General features: G+C 41.4%; 9 protein-coding genes across 9 annotated transcripts; 6 read left to right on the top strand and 3 right to left on the bottom strand.

Annotated features, from left to right (window-relative positions):
- Nucleotides 1-556: 556 nt before the first annotated feature.
- Nucleotides 557-3,037, top strand: V1514DRAFT_354925 (uncharacterized protein). The gene is made up of 2 exons (XM_066929617.1): nucleotides 557-893; nucleotides 2,692-3,037. The coding sequence occupies exons 1-2, from the start codon at nucleotides 699-701 to the stop codon at nucleotides 2,971-2,973; spliced, it is 477 nt and encodes a 158-aa protein (XP_066780719.1). The 5' UTR covers nucleotides 557-698; the 3' UTR covers nucleotides 2,974-3,037.
- A 267-nt stretch (nucleotides 3,038-3,304) lies between these two features.
- Nucleotides 3,305-4,895, top strand: V1514DRAFT_299807 (uncharacterized protein). Its single transcript, XM_066925519.1, has 3 exons — nucleotides 3,305-3,954; nucleotides 4,011-4,265; nucleotides 4,332-4,895. Exons 1-3 carry the CDS (start codon nucleotides 3,334-3,336, stop codon nucleotides 4,773-4,775), a joined length of 1,320 nt encoding a protein of 439 aa, XP_066780718.1. The 5' UTR covers nucleotides 3,305-3,333; the 3' UTR covers nucleotides 4,776-4,895.
- A 73-nt stretch (nucleotides 4,896-4,968) lies between these two features.
- On the top strand, nucleotides 4,969-6,146 carry V1514DRAFT_370194 (uncharacterized protein). The gene is made up of 3 exons (XM_066929978.1): nucleotides 4,969-5,329; nucleotides 5,398-5,673; nucleotides 5,726-6,146. Exons 1-3 carry the CDS (start codon nucleotides 5,072-5,074, stop codon nucleotides 6,026-6,028), a joined length of 837 nt encoding a protein of 278 aa, XP_066780717.1. The 5' UTR covers nucleotides 4,969-5,071; the 3' UTR covers nucleotides 6,029-6,146.
- A 35-nt stretch (nucleotides 6,147-6,181) lies between these two features.
- On the top strand, nucleotides 6,182-7,900 carry V1514DRAFT_229936 (MBA1-like protein-domain-containing protein). Its single transcript, XM_066924734.1, has 6 exons — nucleotides 6,182-6,541; nucleotides 6,621-6,903; nucleotides 7,006-7,113; nucleotides 7,199-7,412; nucleotides 7,463-7,595; nucleotides 7,685-7,900. Exons 1-6 carry the CDS (start codon nucleotides 6,361-6,363, stop codon nucleotides 7,807-7,809), a joined length of 1,044 nt encoding a protein of 347 aa, XP_066780716.1. The 5' UTR covers nucleotides 6,182-6,360; the 3' UTR covers nucleotides 7,810-7,900.
- A 533-nt stretch (nucleotides 7,901-8,433) lies between these two features.
- Nucleotides 8,434-11,176, top strand: V1514DRAFT_338835 (glycoside hydrolase superfamily). Its single transcript, XM_066928894.1, has 3 exons — nucleotides 8,434-8,653; nucleotides 8,725-8,886; nucleotides 8,949-11,176. The coding sequence occupies exons 1-3, from the start codon at nucleotides 8,554-8,556 to the stop codon at nucleotides 11,030-11,032; spliced, it is 2,346 nt and encodes a 781-aa protein (XP_066780715.1). The 5' UTR covers nucleotides 8,434-8,553; the 3' UTR covers nucleotides 11,033-11,176.
- Nucleotides 11,177-11,874: 698 nt separating this feature from the next.
- V1514DRAFT_322733 (ubiquitin-related domain-containing protein) lies at nucleotides 11,875-12,370 on the top strand (the record flags this gene model as incomplete). Its single annotated transcript, XM_066926132.1, has 5 exons — nucleotides 11,875-11,892; nucleotides 11,956-11,973; nucleotides 12,032-12,061; nucleotides 12,122-12,204; nucleotides 12,283-12,370. 5 exons carry the CDS (start codon nucleotides 11,875-11,877, stop codon nucleotides 12,368-12,370), a joined length of 237 nt encoding a protein of 78 aa, XP_066780714.1.
- Nucleotides 12,322-15,274, bottom strand: V1514DRAFT_229753 (uncharacterized protein). Its single transcript, XM_066924733.1, has 2 exons — nucleotides 14,955-15,274; nucleotides 12,322-14,697 (listed from the first exon to the last, which is right to left on the bottom strand). The coding sequence occupies exons 1-2, from the start codon at nucleotides 15,103-15,105 to the stop codon at nucleotides 12,650-12,652; spliced, it is 2,199 nt and encodes a 732-aa protein (XP_066780713.1). The 5' UTR covers nucleotides 15,106-15,274; the 3' UTR covers nucleotides 12,322-12,649.
- A 4,300-nt stretch (nucleotides 15,275-19,574) lies between these two features.
- V1514DRAFT_268223 (uncharacterized protein) lies at nucleotides 19,575-20,186 on the bottom strand (the record flags this gene model as incomplete). The annotated part of the gene is made up of 1 exon (XM_066924813.1): nucleotides 19,575-20,186. A coding segment is annotated over one exon (612 nt), but the record flags the coding sequence as incomplete, so codon positions are not given.
- Nucleotides 20,187-20,695: 509 nt separating this feature from the next.
- Nucleotides 20,696-21,191, bottom strand: V1514DRAFT_322730 (uncharacterized protein; the record flags this gene model as incomplete). The annotated part of the gene is made up of 2 exons (XM_066926131.1): nucleotides 20,696-20,980; nucleotides 21,063-21,191. The coding sequence occupies 2 exons, from the start codon at nucleotides 21,189-21,191 to the stop codon at nucleotides 20,696-20,698; spliced, it is 414 nt and encodes a 137-aa protein (XP_066780711.1).
- Nucleotides 21,192-21,715: the final 524 nt, after the last annotated feature.

Raw genomic sequence — 21,715 nt, 5'->3', positions numbered from 1 at the left:
ATTTTTCTTTGCGTTTTATGTCGCTATAAACCTGAATAGAAATTACATAGTTATCGGCTTCGTGAAATTATATCAAATTTTATGATGAATAACAAACAAGCGACATGTATTGATAATATTACTCATAAACAACAGACATCGCATGTCAAATACTTTTCCTGGCATTATCTACCCAATTTTTAAGACGTGTTTTTTCCCATAAGATGTGTTTTCACACAAATCAACAGTGGCAATCGTTACTCTCGAATCCTACTCTCGAATCTCAAATTATTCTTGCTATTCAGGCGAAGCGACCGAGTCCGAAATTGGGGACGGGGTCGGGGTCGGGGTCGGGGTCGGGGTAGACCTTCTCGTAAAACTTGTTTACAGAAGAGCAAAGATATCTGATTGTTCAATAAAATATATTTTGATCATTGCTATAATAAATAAAATTAACATATTATGTTTGCTAATATATTCTTTATATTTTTTTAATTTTGATAACTTGATATCTTGATCACGGCATTTTCGTTCATTTTATCTTTTCGAGATACAATTTTTTGTACCATCGCAAACAACTCTTTTACATTTTATTCAACAATCAAAATAAAAATTTCTATTTAAACTACAAGTTTTATTATGCCACAGGAAACGATACAAACGTGAGCGCCGCTTCATTCATGATATGAACGGTGTCATTCATGTACTAGAGCGTACAAATGACGCTATTACCCATGAAAGATGGCAAAGAAGATTACTCGATGTATTACCCGACCCCGACCAACAAGGAGCTGCTTTCATTAAAAAAACGGCAAGCTGTTGACGACATCTCAAACCAATGGGCTGCCGCTACGACCAACTTAAAGGATATTGACGGCTGCTTGGTTTGTGTTGAAACTGATATTTTGGCTGGGGTAAGTCATTTTCGAAAATTTCAATTTCATGTCCAATTAGAAAGTTTAGGAAAAATGTTGACAATCGAACCGCTGAAGCTAAATTATGGAATGAAAATCAAAAGATAATTTTCTATGGTTTACTCCAGTAGAAATTGATGAACCGAACATACAAGCAAAGTTTCAAAAGTCAGTCCAGCATATACACTGTCGAGCAGTTGGAAGAAATGAATTTATTCAGCAACCCTGAACCCAAGAAACTTAGAGGATATATTATGCTGATTCAAAGTTCAGTGTGTGCTCAGGCATATATGAAGTTATCTTCGCGTGGGCGACAGTCCCCTTAAATAGCTTTTGCAGCATGGGTACTTCCCTTCTATGTACGACCTGCCAATTTTCGACTTTAGTATCGAAATGTTGGAGTTTATGACTCGGCGCAAAGGCTTGGGCGACAAGTTCTTTGTCGGCACTAAGCAATGTTCTCCAGCGGGCGATCGAAAAAGCTTATCTTGCTGAGCTTCCGTGCCATCATTGCAGGATTTTCGAGGACTAGACATTGAAATAAACCAGTATTACGAGAGTGCGCGTTAAAAATCCTGCAACCGAAAGCTCATTAAGATAAGTCTTTTCGATAGTACGTGGAGGGGAAGTATCCAAGCTGCAAAAGGTATTTAAGTAAATGCAAGGAAAACTTACATCGTTCAACACTGAACTTGCTTGTAAAATTAATCGGCACAACGTATCCTTTAATTTTCTTAACTCTAAAGTGTTGAACATGCTCATTTCTTGCATCTACTCAACAGTGTATACTTTGGACTGACTTTTGAGAATTTGGCAGTCCCTCCGATTCATCCATTTCCACAGTAGTGAATAATGAAAAAAATCATCATCTTTCGGTTCTCATTCCATAACTTAGCTTCAGTGGTTCAATTATTGACATTTTTCCTTGTCTGAGTAACCACTTTCATATAGTAAGTCTGATGAGAGCTTCAAAATTGACTTAATATAACCAAAATTTCAGTTCCAACCCAACCCAAGAACCCGTCACTATTCTTTTTGTATCCATCAAGAAAGCCTTGTTGATATTTAGCGGAAGCCCATTGGTTTGATATGTCGTCTACGGCTTTCCGTTTCTTTAATGAAAGCGGCATCTTGCTGGCACTCGCATAATATATCGAGAAACCTTCTTTGCCATCATTCATAGGCACATACACTGTTGTTTCTTTAGTACCATCATTTGCGGGAACTAGTTCATGAATAAAACCATTCGTGCCAGAAATTTTTCGATTTCAAACATTATTGTAATAATAAACCTGCTGGTTCAAGTGAAAATTTTTTATTCTGCAGTTGTAATCAATCAGATTATCCTAATTAACCCTAATTAACTCAGTTGAGGATTAAAAAAATGTAAACCCTAGCTGTTTTTACATAGTTATAAGATCTTGGTAATATTTTAGGGATCTTACTATATCGAGGTGGTCCCCCTATGTTATTTACCGTTTAAAGTAATCTTACACAACCATCTCTAATTTAAAGACAAAACGAAGACCAATTACATTGGCTGAAAAATATATGCATTGCATTAAAGAAAGAGAGACAATCATGCGTCTCAAAAGATCTTCGTGAGTGGTTTCAAAATAAATTTAATATCGCAGATTCTTTCAGATAGATACAAAAGGTTAGATGATGCTATCATGTCATTTAAAAACATTAAAAAGCGGCGTTTGGAGAATTGGCCAGAACTTGAGGATGCCTCGTTCCAATGGGTCGAATATGTTCAAGAAAATGTTATTATTACTTCTGATGTCTTTAAATAAAGGCGGAAGAATTCTGGAACATGGTTCCGATATATAACGATCATGATATGCCACATTACCAATCTGACCTGGCAGTTGAAGTTTTGACGGGGCTTCAAATTGCCAACCAAGCTTTTTTTAAAGAGATGGTTGCATCGGTGACTGGTGGTGGCGTTGCTGCAGACCGTCAAAGGGCGGCTGTTAGGCAACGATGGTCGATGAAAATCTTTATAAAGTCAAGAATTCCGATTCTGAAGAGACAAAATTCCGGAATTCTTGGTGTTGGTCGTTATACCTATTTTTAATTTTCTGATATCATTATTCTTTTACTGTTGTGTTTATGCAGTGCTGTTTTTATGTAAATACGAAAAATAAATAATCATTGTATATATTAAAAAATGAATGGTTTTATTTAAAACACTCAAATTAATGAAACCTTTCCGGAGTTGTATTTCTGACTAAACGAATTCATCATAACTACGAGACGTATAACTTGGACCTAAAAAAAAAAAGAAATAAGCAATTAGTAAGCGGGAGTCACGGGACCACCGCTGGGGTTCGGGGTTGAGGCGCAATCCTGCCCGAACCCGATCGCACCTTCTTTTTCCCCCTTCCCTCTTTTCCTCCGCAAGCCCAAGCAAAACCGTTCCGTCAAACCCTTCTCAATGTCTCCTCCGCCTCCGCAACCGGCGCAGGACCATCACCACCACCACCACCAGCAACAGCTCCAACAGCTCCAACAGCAACAACATTCACAACAACAACAGCAGCAGCAGCAACCGCAACCACAACAACAACAACAACAACCACAACAACATCACCTTCGTGATCATCACAATCAACAACAACAACAACAACAAAATCCTCAACCTCAGCACGTTCATCATCATCAACATCAACATCAGCGCCAGGCCTACCCTCAACAGGATCTTACTGGCCAGTTTGTGATTTCGTCTGCAGACCAGGAAAATCTCGATCAGCTAGCGGATGTCATCGCTGCGCCCGATGCAGCGTTCAATAAATATGCCAATTCGTCGCCTCGTGCTCTCGCCTCGTCATTTCATGTTCAGCACGCTGCTGATATTATTCTCAATCCAGAACCAATAATCGATGAAGAAGAAGAACAAGAGGAAGAAGAAGAACAAGACGGCGATGGAGGCCACAAGGCAAGATCGAGGCCGATCGCCAAACACGGCATTGTTTCTGATGATGGTCAGCCCAAACGCAAGCCCAGAACAAAGTGGTCTGATGCGGAAACAAACGATCTTTTGCAAGGCTGCACGGTCGTGAGTAATCCTCATCACTTTTTTTTTTCTTTTAGCTGACATCCTCGTTTGATTAGCACGGCGTTGGAAACTGGAAGAAAATTCTGCAAGATCCTGCGTTCTCGTTCAACAATAGGTCTGCTGTTGATTTAAAGGACAGGTTCCGTACATATTTCCCAGATGAGTATCGCAGATTGTACCCCAACGCGACTACTCACAGTGGCAGAAGACAACGCGCGCCTCTTCCTAACGCGCTTCCCAAAGTTAACAGGAAAGAACGTCGGAGTTTTACAGCTGACGAAGATCGCCGTCTTTTACAAGGGTTTCTTAAGGTTGGTCATAAGCCTTTTTTTTTTTAAGTCTTTCCAATAGTGCTAACAGTGGCTATTTTCATTCAGCATGGTCCTTCTTGGTCGAAGATTCAGAAAGATGAAGAGCTTAAATTGATTGATCGCAGAAGTACTGATCTCAGAGATAGATTTAGGAATGCTTTCCCTGATAAATATGAAGCCGCCGGGTTTAAAACTCGGCCAAAGTCATCTGCAGCTTCCAGACAGGTCCGAACCGCTCCAATCACCACCAATCTTGACAATGCTCAGCCGGCAGTCGCAGATCTGGTCGATAATATCTTGAGCGGGAACTCGTCCACATGGGGCGGCCCTGATGATGAGCAAAACTCAGGCTTGTTTTCTGCTTCGGATTTAGTTGATCCATCATCTGCTAATGGTGGTGCAAATGACAACTTTTTCGACACAAGTAGTGCCATTGCCGCCCAACTTGTTCAAGACAGGAAGATTCCTATTGACCCTAAAGTTACTGAAGCTTCTTCTCGTCGCAAATAATTTTTTTTTATTTTGATCATGTTTTTTTGTATAATACTAGTGGTTGTCAGTTGGTGTATCTGGAATGCAGTTTTATTTGTTTAGCTATGTTTATTGATCTTTTTTTAAATTGTTACCTACTAGTTATACGTAGTTTTTATAGTAACGCCATAAGCTAACTATAACTAACTAACCATAGTTAACTAATTAGTTATTATGACAAAGGTAACTAAGCCATGACTAAACATACGTGCAGGACTTCAATCGTACATAACACGTATATTTTGTATAGATGATGTTCTGAACCATGGTCAGCCATGACTCTAGTTCCTGATAAGCTACGAGTATTTAATGGCTCACAATTTATTTTACCACAAATAAATCAAAATAACTCGTCTCATTTGATTTTGGTGACTGAGTCAAAAGCAACTAGTGCGTCATGGCTACTTCAACATTACATCAAAGCTGGCCTTAGTTCTTCACCTCACGTATCAGACAGTAATGATCACAGGAAAATCGTTCTCGTGTCATTTCTACAGGATCAACATTTCCATTTTAATTGCCTAAGAAAATATGTAAGTTTTTTTTTTTTTGTTGCACGTTCGGATTATTTCTCCCAATGGGATTCTAATTGTACACATAGGGTATTGACCTGACGGCTAAGAAATCATCATTCTCATTTGTAGATGGGATTTCAAATTTTTTCAGTGATGGCGATAACAAGGCAAACGGTTTAACTACGTTATATCTTCGAGCTTCTCGGTCGTCTTCATGGTCTGAGCAATTAACCAACGTTCTACGTGACCTGAGCACAGATGAATCAAAACCACTATTGATTATCGAAGGCATCGATGTCTTGATTCCCCTGCAAGTACTATCAGCTTCAGATATTTTGAATTTTATATTTGATCTTTATAAGGTAATCACTTTAATAAATTTTACTGATTTTGCCAAGTTAACTTATTTTATAGTCTTCAAGTACGATTGTAGTATCAATGCGTCATTCCCCAGACTTGCAAAATACTTTTACGCAGATTGGTGCTCAACATGGTAACTTACTATCCAGCCTGCAACGGCAATCGCACGCAGTAATCAGTCTTAGGCCATTGATCACAGGGGCGGCCGAAGACGTGACTGGATTGATTAGGATCGTGAGAGGTGGAGCTGCTGTGCAAACACCGCAATTTGATGTTACGGTTGACGAATTTCATTATTTCGTAGGAGAAGGAAATCTTTCTGGTGTAAAAATATTCGAAAAAGGAAGAGGCCATTAATATTATTATTATTATTTATTATTAACATAAGTAAATGACTCGTTTTTTAATTTTTTTAATGTTTTTTTTTTTTTTCTGTATTAGATAATATTATCTACAAAATGACATAATTTTTTTGAGACAATTTACGTTTTTAACATTTTGAATTAAAATCCTCACAATCGGCAGCAATTCTACAACAAATCCAATAGATCAATAATCTGTTGCAGTGTTCTCAAAAAAATAAAAAAAAGAAAAAAAGAAAAAGCCGGAGATAATCATATATTTGGAAATTTTTAATCTTGCTTGGCTCTTACGAAATTACGAATTGAGCTTAGTCTTTCCGAAAAGCAATGAACACGTTCAGAAAATTTCCAACCCCAGCGGTAGTGAAAAACTGCAAAGTAATTGGCAATTCGTTCTCCCGTCATGGAGTCAGGCCACTTCAGTCATCACTATTTCTTCGAAGAGGATATGCGGAACAAAAGCAAAGCGCATACGACTTGCCAATTTATATGATTGGTGTTGCTGCAAGTGAGTTTTTTAAATGAAATTTCAAATTAAATTTTTTTTCAAGACATTGTCATCTAACCGTTCTCAATTCTTTATTTAGATGAGTTCATTCCACCAACCGGTAGTAATTTACCATCACGGGGAATAGAGACTAACAAGATTTCTATTCCTGAATGGGACTATCCGTTATTTACCCCATTTCCTACCACTGTTTCCGGACCGACGATAAAAAATATTGCCAATAGCATTTTCCACGGCACCTTGTTTGCTCCATATTTGACTGGATATTTGATTTTTGCATTCCCAGGATCAATCGAATTTCTTTTAAGGGAGACTCCATATCTTTTCAAGTCCCCAAAAACTCAATGGGAAAGAGTTAAAAGGTTTACAATCTTCAGGTTACGAGTTTTGGCGACGTATGCATTTTTAAAGGTCTTACTGTACGAACATAAACTAATTAGATTTTGTTTCTTTTTGAGAAATAGAAAACTTTTTGCGTCTTATAAGTATGGTGTTAAATTGACACCTAAAATACCGGAATATCAAGCAAAAGCAGAAGAACTGTACTCAAATATTAACCGTGCGTTTGCAAGGTAAGTAAACATTGCAATGTTATGCCAACAGAAATGTTCTTACATGTATATATGTATTTTTTTTTTTTTTTGGTTTCGGAAATAGGAAAGATTTGGATAAAGTGGATGAATTAAGTACGTTATACGTTCAAGAACAACTCAAGAATCGTTCTGAAGGAATGGATAAAAACTGGGAATTGAATTGGTCTTTGGACAAGGTTGTATCACCTACTCGACTTGTTAGCTATTCACCTGTGTCTTTGAACGATTCAGAACCACTGAGATATGTTCAATTGATTTTCCGATTTCAAAACATTCAGGTGAGAGCCTCTTTTTTTTTTTTTTAAAATGTGAATTAACGAGAATTTAGAGCATCAAAATGACGTTCCCCAAGAATCCAAAAGTTGAGGCTCGGACACAATCCAAACAAATTCTTGACTATTACGTTTTTATTGTAGATTTAGTATCAGGAGAAATGCGAGTGTCTGGATCAGTCTTTGAGAGTAAGTTTGATGGAATTTGTTTAGATTTGTATCGATTAAAGTATTATGGGACCACGATGAAGCTAACCGAGAAAATTTTTTTTTTCTAGCACGATTAAATGATCCTTTACCGACACAGTTGACTGAGCAATCACAAATTATTGAGTCAATGAAGAGCAAGGGTGACTTGTTCCGATCCAAGCCGGCTTACACGGAATTCACAAGGTCTAGTTAGGAAATTGTACATATCGGAACAATGACAATCAATGTTTTGTATATAAACCTTTTGTTTAATAAAAACACTAAACCAATTTTGTTTTGATTTACCCCTGAAGACAAAAGCGGACGAAGTTGGGCTGGCGCTGCTGCCAAATGCGTGGGTTACCCTACTGTCGTTCCTGAATCCGTCCACGGGGCTTGAGCCGCACATCCTCTCTGTTTGACGGTTTCGGACTCCGGCCCAGCCTCGAGGAACGTAAAAACGCTTCAGATGACGTGTTGATAATGCTTCTGGAATACCCAATTCAACTTTTTTCAACGTTAACGGGACCCGGGGGCGGTTTGGATCAGGCTTGAGCTGAGCCGCACATCTGCTTGGTGCTCCAATGCGATGGTTCCGGACGCCAGCCCAGCCTCGTGAAACGGTTACAATAACCAGAAACACGTAGCAATTCTGCTTAAACGGTCGTTTGAATGAACGCTTTTGGAAAGAATAATACCTTAATTTGTATTAATTATCATACAACAACTTAAACTTTTTTTTTTTTTTTGATTCAAATTCCCTGCTTTTGGTGCAAGCAAGCTCAGGGTCTTAAATATATAGCCATGTCTCACTTTCTTCATTCCTTAATTATTAATATACATCGTTTAATATATTTTGCTTAATATATCTTTTTTTTTGGCCTTTACATATATATTTCGTTTTCTTTGGCTTGCCTGTTTTTTTTTTTTGCTTTGTTTAGATAATTTTGTTCTTGCAATGAGGTTATTGCGCTCGCTCTTTCAGGCATCGAGTCTCTCGTTGACCGTTGCAACTTTGATTTTGTGTCTGATATTCCCACGGCGTGTTAACTCTGCTGGTAAGTGTTTTTATAAGTTGGTTAAATATGACAAATTTGCTAATTGGGTTTTTTTTTTTTGCATTTAAAAGCTCTTCCGGTTGTTGTTTACACCACGGTTGAAGAACCTCCCGTTTACGTTACAGTGACATCTTGCACTGAGTCAACTACAGAGGTCGTCGTTGGCACAGTCACAATAACGCAAGTGGTTACTGCGACGAACACGATTGTAACTCTTTCGCCTCTTACACCTGGTAAGCAAAAATGTTTTATAACTAGAATTTTTTTTTTTTTTTTTTTAATTAGAAATTATTAGACGCTGTTACGGTAACAGATGTGGCTACAGAGTCAGCAGCCATCAAAACTTTGGTTGCAACCGTTATAGAAACTGTTGCGCCCGTTACTGTCACTGAGACTGCTGCTTCCTCGACGGCGTTGCTTGCTGGATTTTCAAGTTCGACAGTCATCGAACCAACCACCACTTCTATTGAAGCCACTTCTGTCAGTACGACTGGTGTTATCATTGATTCGACCACTTTATTGCCTGACGGTTCAGCTGAGACTAGCTTTGTTTCATTCGCTACTGATGTTGCGTCTGCAACTATTGTTTCATTGACTGCTAGCGATTCCACTACCACAGATGTCCCGTTTGCTGATTACACATCTAGTATATTACCAGCTACAACTTATATTGCTTCTACAGATATTTACACGTCTGAAGCAGCACCTGTTGTTCAGACATCTAGTTCGGATAGTTATGTGGCACCTGCATCAACGTATTGGACAATTTCATCAGCAACTGACGGGAAATTTCCAGAGCCCACTTCTGAAACATTGGTTATCTCAACGAGTGATTTTATTTCGACAAGTATACAATCTGAATCTGCCTCCAATATCGCAACCACTGAGGTTAGTCCAATTACGACGTCGGCTTCTTCACTGTTGAGTTCTTCTTCTGCCGAGGTTCTTTCCAAGTCGTCCACGTCGTTGGTGCCAATCGTCGCATCTTTTAGTCCTTCTTCTTTATTGTCGAGTTCTTCACTCACTGTACCATCTAGTGAAATTTTTTACACTACACCTGTGCCACTGTCTAGTGAAATCTCTTCCTCGTCGTCCGAATCATCATACGTGTCGTCGGCGCCAACGGTCACAACTGTACCCTCTACTTGGCTGTCATCAACTTCCACAGCTGAAAGCACAACTGAAAGCACAACAACACTATTCAGCACTATCACTGTTACTTTGACGTGGTCGTGGACTACGTTTACTACAAACTTTATTCCGGCCTCTACTTCAGCTATTGAGCAATCTGCTTCCGTCACGTCTGCTCACGAACTTGCGCCCACTACGCTTGTGACAAATATCAATGATCAATCTTCTTTTATTAGCGTTCAAGTTGCGTCGAGTACGTTTATTGAAAACACCCCAACTGCGTCGTCTACTTTTAAAATTGTTACAACATCTTTAGGTTCTGCGGAAACATCAGCTAGTGTAACTACTCCGGCCGCAACTTCGACGGAACCGGTAATCCAGACTTTCTCAGCTACTGCAACTTCATCATCATCTCCATCAACGTCATCATCGTCTGGAGCTGTATCATCAATAATACCACGTGCTCTTACATACTCGCCATATAATAATGATGGTACATGCAAGGACGCAGATCAAGTGCTTGCTGACATTGCGATCATTGCTGGAAAAGGTATCAGTACCGTTAGAATTTATGGAACAGACTGTGACTCTATAAACACGGTTCAACCGGCTATTCAACAATACAACTTGAAAGTGATTCAGGGATTCTGGTTCGACTCCACAGGATCGTCATCTATCGACGACGGCGTTGCGTCTGTGATATCCTGGGGTCAAACTGGTACTAATTGGAACAGCGTGTACTTGATAATTGTTGGCAACGAAGCTGTTCAAGACAATTATATTACCGCAGATGAGTTGATTTCCAAAATAACATCTGTTAGAAGCCAACTCAGACAGGCTGGATATACTGGTCCCATCACGACTTCAGAGTCAACAGCAACCTACATTAGTTATCCCCAAATTTGCCAATCTGGTTCGATAGACTTGGTTGGTATTAATTCGCATGCTTATTTTGATGTATACTCATCTGCAGAAACGGCTGGTTCATTTAATAATGGTCAGATTCAAGTAACAAAAAATGCATGCGGAGACCGAGATGTTTTCATAACCGAGACTGGATATCCTAGTGCCGGTATAACCAATGGTGGAAATATACCATCAAAAGAAAACCAAAAAATTGCTATTCAGAACATTCTTGAGGCATCTAATGGCAACGTGACATTGTTCACGATGTATGACGACCTATGGAAAGACTTGGGGCCGTATGGCGTTGAGCAGTCATTTGGTATAATTGATCTTTTGTCATAGGCTAAGATTATATAAGCTTTCAAAGACTTAATGAACGTGAAGTCATGTAATTTTTTGCTAATTAATGGGTTGATTTTGGCGCATGAATGGGTATTTATGTTGAGTTAATTGTAAATTGAGAAATGAAATATTGTGAATAAGTTCTACATTTTTAAAAAATTAGCGTTTTGAACAACTACGCAGTGCTGTGAAAATGATGCCCGTGCCCTTACGTTATTGTGGCGGGCATAATTTGTTGTAAGGTAAGGTGGCTTTAACTATCTTCCAAGATCTCCAATGACATAATATAAAACTACCTTCTCAATTAAAACATAACGTAGGTACAACTTCACTTTCGCATCTCTTTTTCCTTATACTTTTTTCTTTTCATAAAATTTATCTACACAGCAAATCCTTCTAAACCTTATTTATCACCAAACCCGCTTTCTTGTCAGCACAAACTCTCAACATTATTTCGCGTTGCTCATGCTTTACTTTTGTTATGGTATTATACAAGCCCCTTTGCTTATCGTTTCTATCTAACAGAATTTCGACCTGAATTACTATTAACGTCATATTGTCAATTTACAATATTATCAATCTGTCAAGAATTTAAAAATTAAATAAAGGTATGTTAACGTGATTTATTATTGAATCTCACTATCATGTCGTGATCCATCTGCCTTCGACCAAGGTTGTGAATTAGGCTTATGATCCTTAAAATACAAACAGTGTATAATCATGTTCATATACCGATTTTAATATACTGTTTATAACAAGATTGCGATTTGTAATAAGTAATCAAGGCTGACAATAATTGATAGTAATTATTTGAACGACACGATCCGTAACAGTTAAAAAAAATGCTGATCAAGGTGAAAGTAAGTAAACGAATAGTATATATATCTTCATAGTTTATGAGTATTAAACAAACAATTATATAGACCCTCACGGGAAAAGAGGTACATGGTAGATGCGTCATTTATAAATGCGTAGTACTGAATTTTTTTTTTTTGCTAGATTGAACTTGACATCGAGCCCACAGATAAGGTAGTTAAAGTTATACTAAGCCCTGACTTTTAACAATAGCCTGGTTCTTACATTAATTAGATTGCTCGAATCAAGGAAAGAGTTGAAGAAAAAGAAGGAATTCCACCATCTCAGCAACGATTAATTTATGGTGGCAAGCAAATGCAAGTTTTGTCAAGCTATATATATATATATTTATATATATTTTTTTTTGACATGGTTCTTGTTTTAACAGTTGTTAGGAACGACGAAAAACCAGCAACGGAATATAACCTAGAGGGTGGTGCTACTTTACATTTGGTTCTTGCCTTGCGTGGAGGAATTTTGTAATTTAAAATTTGTTATAGTTATTATTAAGGTAGATTGCAAAAAAAACAATAATATTTTAACATTAACCAAAACGGCAAATCTAATACAAGCAAGTTACAAACAAATAATAAGAATAAAAAAGTTTGAAATACAGTGAAATGATTTGGAGACAAATGAATAAAGATTCTTCAAGACATTAACGTAAGTTAAAAAGAACAAGACATATGTTGAATAATATTTATAATTTAAATAAAAGGATGACTATAAGACGATTTGAAATTTTATTCAGCAGAAATTGGTTTACCAATCCCAAGTCCAGCCAGCCTTGACAACCTCTTTTCCGGTACGTTGAACTTTGTATTCAATCTCTTTACTCCAAGTCAGGGCCTTGCCAATATTTTCTTGAACAACTTCTTTATTTCTAGCATTAGTGCGAGCTTTCTGTTCAGCTATCTTGTCCTCTCCAAGTTCAAGAATGCGGCCAATGACATCAAGATCACCTTCGTTATCTTGTTGAAGCCAGATGGAATCTTCCGTCAAGTAATCATATGTTTGTAACAATCTTCGCTTTCCAACAATCGGAACTCCGGCAATTAAGGATGCGGGGACAGAAGACGATGCTTTTCTGTCATAATATTCATCAGATGCAAACGCTGGTAATAAGGCAAACGAATCCGACAAAATTTTATAAAATTCTGCAAATTCGAGCCCTTCATTAAATTCAACCCGATCCTTGATTGCAGGAGGAACTTCTGGATGCTTTCCGTGACCAATTAAATGTATACGTAATTTTTGAAGATTTGAATTTTCAGGCGCATTTTGAGTAAAAGATTCAAATTGCTTAAAAATGGCAGCATAATCACGACGTTCAGATTCGTAATTCCCTTGCAAGCTAAAAGAAAGCTCCTTCTTGTTTTCAATGGGCACAGGAAATACAGGAACTAAAACGCGGAAATTCGACTTAATATCCCTGTGTTCAGGTGCCCAGGAAGGAATAATATTCTCCTCCATAAAACGCTTAGTGTGACCAGATAAAAAGACAAAAGATATACGCTTAGACTCAATCCAGGGAATAATATCATCATAAAAATGATAAAAAGAATCTTTGTGCCATCTGTCGCCATGATGGACAGTGCAGAATAGATAACTACCAGCATCACGAGCAACTTTCATTTGATTCTTGAGACGTCGAATATCAAACTCGCATGTCGTACCCAAAATGATATCCGGAATTGGATTCATCTTATCAAACTTCATGGAAGTAGAACCACGCGGTTTAGCCAGATTCCGTAGATTAAAAGTTTTGAGAACAGCAAAGATGTTAAACCTGGGAGCAAAAAGATATTGATATATATATGAGTTCGGAAGTTGAGCAAAAGCATAAATGAGGGCAGCAAAGACTTCTTCGTGAGAGCCTCCATTTTCAGTTAAAAAGATTCGAAGGGGATTTGGTAGATCGCCTTTGGGAATCGGTGGACGGTAGACTACGGCATCGGCGACAGAAGAATCTTCATCTTTACTGCTAGCCGCAGCCTCGCTCGCAATTTTCGCTTGTGCAGCTTTCTCTCGTGCAGCTTGTCTGTCTTTGTATGCCTTCTCGGCAGCAGCATAGGCAGCAAGTGCAGCAGATTGTTCAGCCGCCTTTTTCTTCTCATCGGCCTTTTTCTCTTCAGCCGCCTTTTGCTCTTCTTCAGCAGCCAAGTCAGCCTTTCTTTGATCTTCGGCAGCTTTCCTATCAGCTTCAGCTTTCTTTTGAGTGACGATTTCTTCAGCGTCCGCAAAAGTACTTTTAAGAACTTCATCTTTGCTATCAATTACTGATTGGTCAGTGTCGTTTTCAGAATTTTCAGAATTTTCAGGCGTCGAGGTAGTAGAAGCTGTAGTCGTAGCAGTAGTCGTGGTGATGGCATCATTTAAGGCAACTGGATCTGTGGAGCTTTGTCCATCATTCTCACCTACTCCCTCAATGGCATCTTCTTTTTCTTCGGTCAATGCTTGCTTCTTGGGAATAGTATCCGAGAACGCCTCGGCGACGTTATTTTCGCCAATTTGAGTATTCATAGAATTATCTTCAGATACAGGGTCTGTGATCTTTTGAGCATGAGGTGGATATGCACTTTCTGGAGCAGCCGGAGAATTTTCACTGTAAGTATGTTGGTCAACTGTTTCAGAATTGACAACCGGCTTGGATGATTCGACAAGGGAAGAGGCAGAAGAAGCGGAAGAGTCAACCTCGTTTGAAACAGGTTGGGCTGCGACTTGTTCGGCGGTAGCAATCACAGAAGAACTGGCAACGTCTTCAGCAGCAACTGGTGAAACCTTGACATCCGCAACTGGTTTTTCAAAACCTAAAAAGAGTTAGCGAAGTGCAAAATAGGGATCTCTATTTTCGTTGGCAGGCGTCAAAGCATTGAACAAAATCACATTGCCTGTCCTTGTCCGTTTAAACAAATAATAACAAAGCAAAAAACACTAAACAACAACAATTACGAAACAATTAAAGATACTGGATTGGAAACAATTGATCATGCAGATAAACAATGACCTCCGAACACACTTCAAAGAAGAAGAAAAAAGAAAAAAAAAAAAAGAAAAAAAGACATACGACTTTCAGAAACTTTTGTTGGAGAGTACGAAGAAGAAAAATGGACGACTTCCTCGGTAGAGCTGTTTGAACTATATAGAATAGAAAATGCAAGAAAAGTGACGACTACCACAAAGAGGGCGATGAGGGTGTTGAACGGCCGTAATAGCATCGCGTGCAAACGAATACGCGACGTGAGCGATGTATGTATGGGATGATGGACGCGACGACAGCAATGCAGTCAGAAGAAGGCAAACGGGGACACCAAACGAAGCGAATATATGAAGAAACAAAAAAAATAAATAAATAAAATCAAATAGAAGAAAAGAAATAGTGCAAGGTAAAACAAAAAAGAAAGTGTATAGAGAAAGACAAACGCAAGCAGGCAAGTAAAAGCAAGAGAGTAAGTTAAGTAAAAAAAAAGTAACAAGTAAGTTTAAGCAGCAGCAGCAGCAGCAAAGCGGCGGCGGCGGCGGCGGCGGCGCGACGCAGCAACACTTCACTATATAGTTACAAGTTAGTTGTAATTAAATTACAGTTAGGGTTCGCCTCAATGCTGCTCTTGCTGCGGCATGGCAAAGCAAAGCAAAGCAGAGCAGCATTGATTGATTGATTAATTGATTGATTAATTGATTGATTGATTGACACGAAACTAATCATCACCACCTGCATCAAGTCAATGCTCGATCTTCGCCACAACCGGCACAGTTGATCAACTAAATGGCATTCTTTAACGCGTTTTGTCGTCGTCATTACTACAGTAGTTATATAATTAAGATTTCGCTTAATTTTTATTGACCCGAGGTCTTATGCCAACCCTCAACCTCAACGTCAGGTCTTCTCATACTTTACAAAACAAATGTAAAAATAATGTAAAAACATCTAAAACAAACATATCGTACTTTGTTAGTACAAAAAATCTAATCCGCAAATAATAAAAAAAAACTGATTGATTGATTGATTGATTAATTTTTATTGACGATGTAGGCACATACGCCAACCTCAGGTCTATATAATACTGTAGATACAACATGCAAAATATTTTCAAAAACACAAAAGATACCTTTTTAGTATAAATTCCAGTAACCAGGTAAAACAGAATTCATCCCAAACATCTCCGGATTTCCTGTACATAGTGCAAGGCATCATCACCCCGAGAGGAGAAGTGGACTCGATTAGAGAAATGTCCAATGACCTGCTATTTGCTGCTCATGATCACAAGGCTAAGAGAAAGGCCTGCACCTTCTCCATTCCCACAGGAGTGCCTAGCAAGTAGGACTCCTCGAGCCGATCGCCGAGTATGTGGCGTTGGTGGGTCGTCTGGGAAAATTGTAAGAGCATGCGTGTTACGGTGTCAACCGCTCCACACGTGCATTCTAATGGGCGATCTGTAAGGCCAAATCTTTGGTAGTGGGTACCATAGTGGCCATGCCCAGTGCGTAGCTGGACTAATCGACTGAGTATAGCACGGTGATCTCGGAGAAATGTGCAGACTGGGAGCTGCCCAACCTTGGTTTGCACCTTGAGGTCTGGGTTCATGTCACGATAGCGGGCACCCGTAGAGGCAATATCGAACTGAATCTGCTAGGCACGCATTGACCACAAATATGTTTCTAAACGCAGTTGCGCAGTTTGATCAGGTATTTCAGTTTCCGTTCCCCATGGAGAGTGGTACACCGGAGGTGGCTGGCCAAAGTCGATTTCGCTGGTCAGCATCTTTTGTAACTGGACATTGTTGTGGGTCGTCGTTGCTGTACGTATTGTGGTGGAAGGTTCAACACCAGCTCCCCATGCTGTATGGACGACTCGAGCAATATGGCGTACAGGATTCTGTGCACTCGTCCAGCGGTATTGTCGAATAGTCTGATGCGCTACTGTCAATGCTAGCCGCTGTGCGACCGGAATGATCCCTATTTCCGCATGAATGGCGTCAATAGGTGTGGTCTTGAATGCCCCTAATGCTCGCCTTATAGCCCTGTTTTGAGTGACCTGTAATTTCTGTATTTGGTCCTGTGTAAGGTGTTGATACCAAATGTTGAGGCCGTATTCATAGATGGGTCGCGCACAGCCCAGGTAAAGATTTCGTAGTGCGGAGCCTGTAACCCCGTGCTGCAATCCTCCGAGATGGCTGAGCAGATTCACTACAGCCCTCGTAGAGCGTATGCGGTTGTTAATGTGCGTCCAAAATGTGAGGCGAGTATCGAGGATGATGCCTAATAGTTTGACTTCAGGTTGTGTCAAGCGCGTGGTACCATCCGGAAAAGGGAGGAGCTCGCTGTGTGTGAAAGCGGATGTACCCCAACTTCTCACCAAGATCGATAGCAGTGGACCGACTCGTGGCCCATTCAACACATGTCTGAAGAATTGAGGTGAGCCTATGAGCGTTCTCCTGTGTCTTGCCGATGGCCAAGATTGTGATATCACCCACGTATCCATATGCACATGCACCTGCATCTGCCACGGCACGGTATAATGGCGTAGAATATATCAAGAACAGTAGAGGTGACAAAGGTGAGCCCTGAGGGATGCCGCTTAGCACATTGAAGTGTGGTCCTATGCGACCGTCCAGAATTAGTTGGCTGGTACACCCGGTTACAAATGAGCAGACCCATCGGCGAGCTGTGGCGCGTAAGTGCATCTCGGCCATAGTGTCTAGGAGGGTGCGATGACTGACATTATCGAATGCGCCTTGGATGTCAATCACCATGGCAGCAGCAGAAGAACCCCGTGGGCGGGTCTCAATTGTATGTAGGATTGACGATACGGCATCAGGTGCATTGTAGCCTTTGCGACTGCCAAATTGGGTAGCCGGTATGAGGTTCTGGGTCAAATAGCTCAATCTGTTGTGGATGACGCGCTCGAGGACTTTGCTGATGACCATCTGAAGAGCAATGGGACGATAGGAGCGGGGTAGGGTGCGATCGCGCTTGCCGGGCTTCTGAATGATAACTGTGTGACTGTGCTTGAAAGCTGTGGGATGATACCCCTGTTGGACACAAACTTTCATGAGAAGAAAAAATCTAAACCAAAATTGGCGACTCTTTGCAGCCTGTCGTAGGACAATACCTGGAAGACCATCCGGGCCCTGAGCTGTGTGGTTGGGTGATGCTGCAAGCGCTGCACTCAGCTCTGTTTGAGTTAGCGAGGGCCAATCATTGTTGGATGGATCTAGTTCGATGTGCTCTGTAGGTGCTTGTTGTTTTACAGGAAGCAGGCTGCGGCGTAATAAATCAGCACGCTCATCCCATCCAGAGGTTGTGCTGCCATCAGGTCGCATTAGCTCTGGCGTTATCGTGTTTGGCCGGGGTGTAGATATCGCTGGACTTTCCAGATGTCCGGACCAGACAGAGACCCAAGAAAATCATTCCACTGCGTGGTTCGTGCTGTGTGCAGGCTACGATGAAAGTCTCGTTTCGCCTGTTGTGCTGCTGTTATCTTCAGGCGGGTGGGGTTTTGCCAGGCATCACGTTTAGCTGATCTTGCCTCAGCAAGAGTATTTTTAACTTCTTGTGTCTAGTAACGCTTCGTCCACGGGCCGGTTCGAGGATTCTAAGACGAGGGGTGCTGGCAGAGATGGCATCTTGAAGGGCAACATTAAGAGAATGAGCCAGGGATTCTATCTGATACTCATAGCGTGGTCCACGGAGCGGAATGCGTCGAGAGCCAGCTTCCAGAAAATCGTTGAAGCGTGCCCAGTTCGTCTTGTGGTAGTTATAGGTGGCCTGGTGTGTAGAGCCTGGCGATTCAGCGGGTTGGTGTCCCATGGACCATTCTAGGAGGCAATGGTCCGATAACATGTTGTTCCTAGTATCACTAAAGTCATGAGTCATGCATCGCAGTTGTGGTGCAATACCTGCCGTGGCCATAACAAGGTCAATGACAGTTCCCGACTTATGCGTTGGGGCATCCGGACTAGAGCACAGAATCCAGTCGTGTTCCTGGAATCATTCTGCATATTCTGCATGAGCGGGAGGAGGAGCATGCCAGTAAAAGGGATCCCAGTCATGATGATGTAGATTGTAGTCACCAGCTACGATCCACTCCTGACCATTGGTCGAGGTGAGCTGTGGCAAGAGTACATCCAGGGGAGATGGTCCATGATCGGTGGATCGACCCGGCGGGTTGTATAGGTTAACGAGGTGAAGACGGCCCAGGGAAAGTACAACGGTGTCAGGAGTTGACAGTTCAGGTACAAGATTACAGCGGGAGCGCATTGCGGGTGTGTTGCGCACATAGATTACAGCGCGAATGCGGGATGTAGATTGCGTATCATAAACGGCGATCCAGTTAGTGTCTTGGAGTGGGAGATTGCGAGAGACAGAAGGCTCTTGGAGGAAGAGCAGGTGTGCATCTGTTCGGTTAAGAATCAGACGAGTCGATGAGGAGCGTCGTTGACAGTTTTGCTGTAAGACTTTAATTATCATGAGCTTGCATGGGTCCAGTGGGATGAGAAGTAATGTTAGCGGCGGCAGATGAAGCAGGAGCAGAAGAGTCAGTAGCTTCAGTAGAGTCAGTAGACAAGGTAGCAGCAGCAGATGAAAGAATAGCAACAGCAGAAGACACGGAGGAGGAAGCAGAGGAGTCAGTAGCATAGGCGGAGCTTTTCGATGGTTTTGATGATCGGGTCTTAGGTCTTACTGGGTTGAACTGTGCCATCCGGTGGCGTTGATAGTCAATAATAATACCGCCCAAACTGCAGCGGGAATAGTCAGTAGCGCTGGTAAAACACAAGACAATAGTCTTGCCCCCGGCACGTGAAGCGGATAAGATGCGCGGGTCAACACGGAGTTCGCATGCTTGCTGTTGAAGAGCCACACGGACATCATTCATGGTGACGTGAGCTGGGACGTTGTGGATAACGCCTTTGTACCACGGGGTAGTGTCAAGAAGAGCAAAGTTAGGATGCGCCTCAGGAAGCCACTCCCGAGCAGTGTCCACAAGGTCCTTTTTGGTGATGTAGGCGGTGATGTGCCCTGTGGTGGTGGTCACGAAACTGACCGTTCCAAGACCATGTCTACTGTCAATTGCCGAAACAATGGCCTTGTGATCAAGGGGGGCAGACGTATCATGGCGCTGAATGTAGACGGGATATTTGTCTTTTATTGCCTTGACGGTAGCGGCTTTGGCAGCCTTCTGAATCTTGCTGGCTACTGGAGGGGCGCGAGAACGGGCAACCACGCTCCACGGAACACTGGTGTCCACCTTCGAATGGGCAGCACGAGCTTCGCCTTTGGCAACTTCCACCTGGCGTTTGAGAGAGGTGTTCAAGTGTTTTTGGGTGTTCAAAGTGATGCTGAAGCCGTTAACTTGCTCAGTTAATGTTGCCGTAGCCGTAGTAACCGCAGAAAGAAACTTTGTTGTGGATGCTGGTCTGGAGTGCATTGAACTGAGAGGTCGTAAAAAGTCTATTCTGCTTAGCAGCAGCGTCGTATTCAGTGTGCTTGGTTTGAAAATCATGGCGATACGCATCAATTTTGTTGCTCAGGGCGACTGTAGAAACGATAGCGGACTTCACAAGTTCGACCTTTTTGACCAGCATGTCTTGTGTTGAAGCGAGTGTCTTGATCTGGCGTTCGTGATCCTTGTGATAAGTGGCTTCAGTGTGTGCAAGAGCAGTAACAGTGCCAGTTGGACTCTGTAGATCGGTGAGTTTCGCGAGGAGATCGGTGTTGGAAATTGAAAGCGCATTGTACTTACGTTCTAGGTCAGTGTAGGAAGTTTGGAGCGTCTGATGAGCTTCCGTGTTGCGTGGTCAATTGTTGCTAGAGGTCGGTGAGGCGGCCAGCGAGGTCAGGAATGGTTGAACTTTTGGACTCGGCCGCGAATGCCGTCTTGCGAAGCCGACCAATATCCGCAGACATAGACTTTTGGGACATTTTGAAATCCGAGAGGTAGCGGACGACGATGGTGTGGATCTGCTTGGTAAGGTCCAGGTCAATGGCACCAGTCTCGGACTTCGTGCGTTTGGGGGATCGAATAGGGCTGCCAAAAATCGTCATGGGGGTCTTCAACGTTGCCGAAGGGAGAAGGCCTGCATGTAGGTTGGACTGCATCGTAAAGTCACCTCTGGGAGGCGTGGTGGGAGCGGTAGTGGTGGTCCAGGGGGGGGGTGGTCATGGCATTCTGTACCTGACCGCCATGGTCTACCATTGCATGATCATCAGAAGTACCGGAAGGGTTATCTCTGAGATTAGCCATCGAAAAAAAGGATTTTAATAAGGTCGTTTTAGATTTTAATAAGTACACGAAATCTGCCATCTTTGCTTCCAGTGATTTTTTTTTTATATCTTAAAAAGGGACACAGAATGCCCTATGTTGTATTGACTACTTAGTGTAGGAGAAAATGAAGAACAAAGTGAGACAAACGAAAGTAAACAAAGTGAGACAAACGAAAGTAAACCAAGTTCGCCTTTTTTTATCTTAATACAGGGAAACCGAGCAAGCGCCCGATGAAAACCCCGGAATGTATTGGAAGTTCTAAATAAAGTACATAGAAGATGTGGTACAATAAATAGACAATAGGAAATATAGGGAATTAAAGGTGTGAAAAAAGAGACAGAGGAAACGTCCAGCCCGCGAGTATCATAATAGAAGCACACCGGATTCGAACCTGTGAACTCTGGAGGTGGGGTAAAATGCAGCGCACCCTTAGCCACAGCACCAATCACACGCCAATTTTTTTGCCAATTTTTTTTTTTTTTTATCTTAACTAGGACACTAGGTGCCCCTGACGTGTATTATTTATTCATAATATCGAAAAAACAGAAGATTATAGACATCAA

Source organism: Lipomyces japonicus (assembly GCF_038497905.1).
Source record: "Lipomyces japonicus strain CBS 7319 unplaced genomic scaffold V1514scaffold_84, whole genome shotgun sequence".
In the NCBI taxonomy this organism is placed as follows: domain Eukaryota; kingdom Fungi; phylum Ascomycota; class Lipomycetes; order Lipomycetales; family Lipomycetaceae; genus Lipomyces; species Lipomyces japonicus.
The sequence above is the reverse complement of the archived record's forward strand: the minus strand, read 5'-3'. Positions and strand labels throughout refer to the sequence as shown.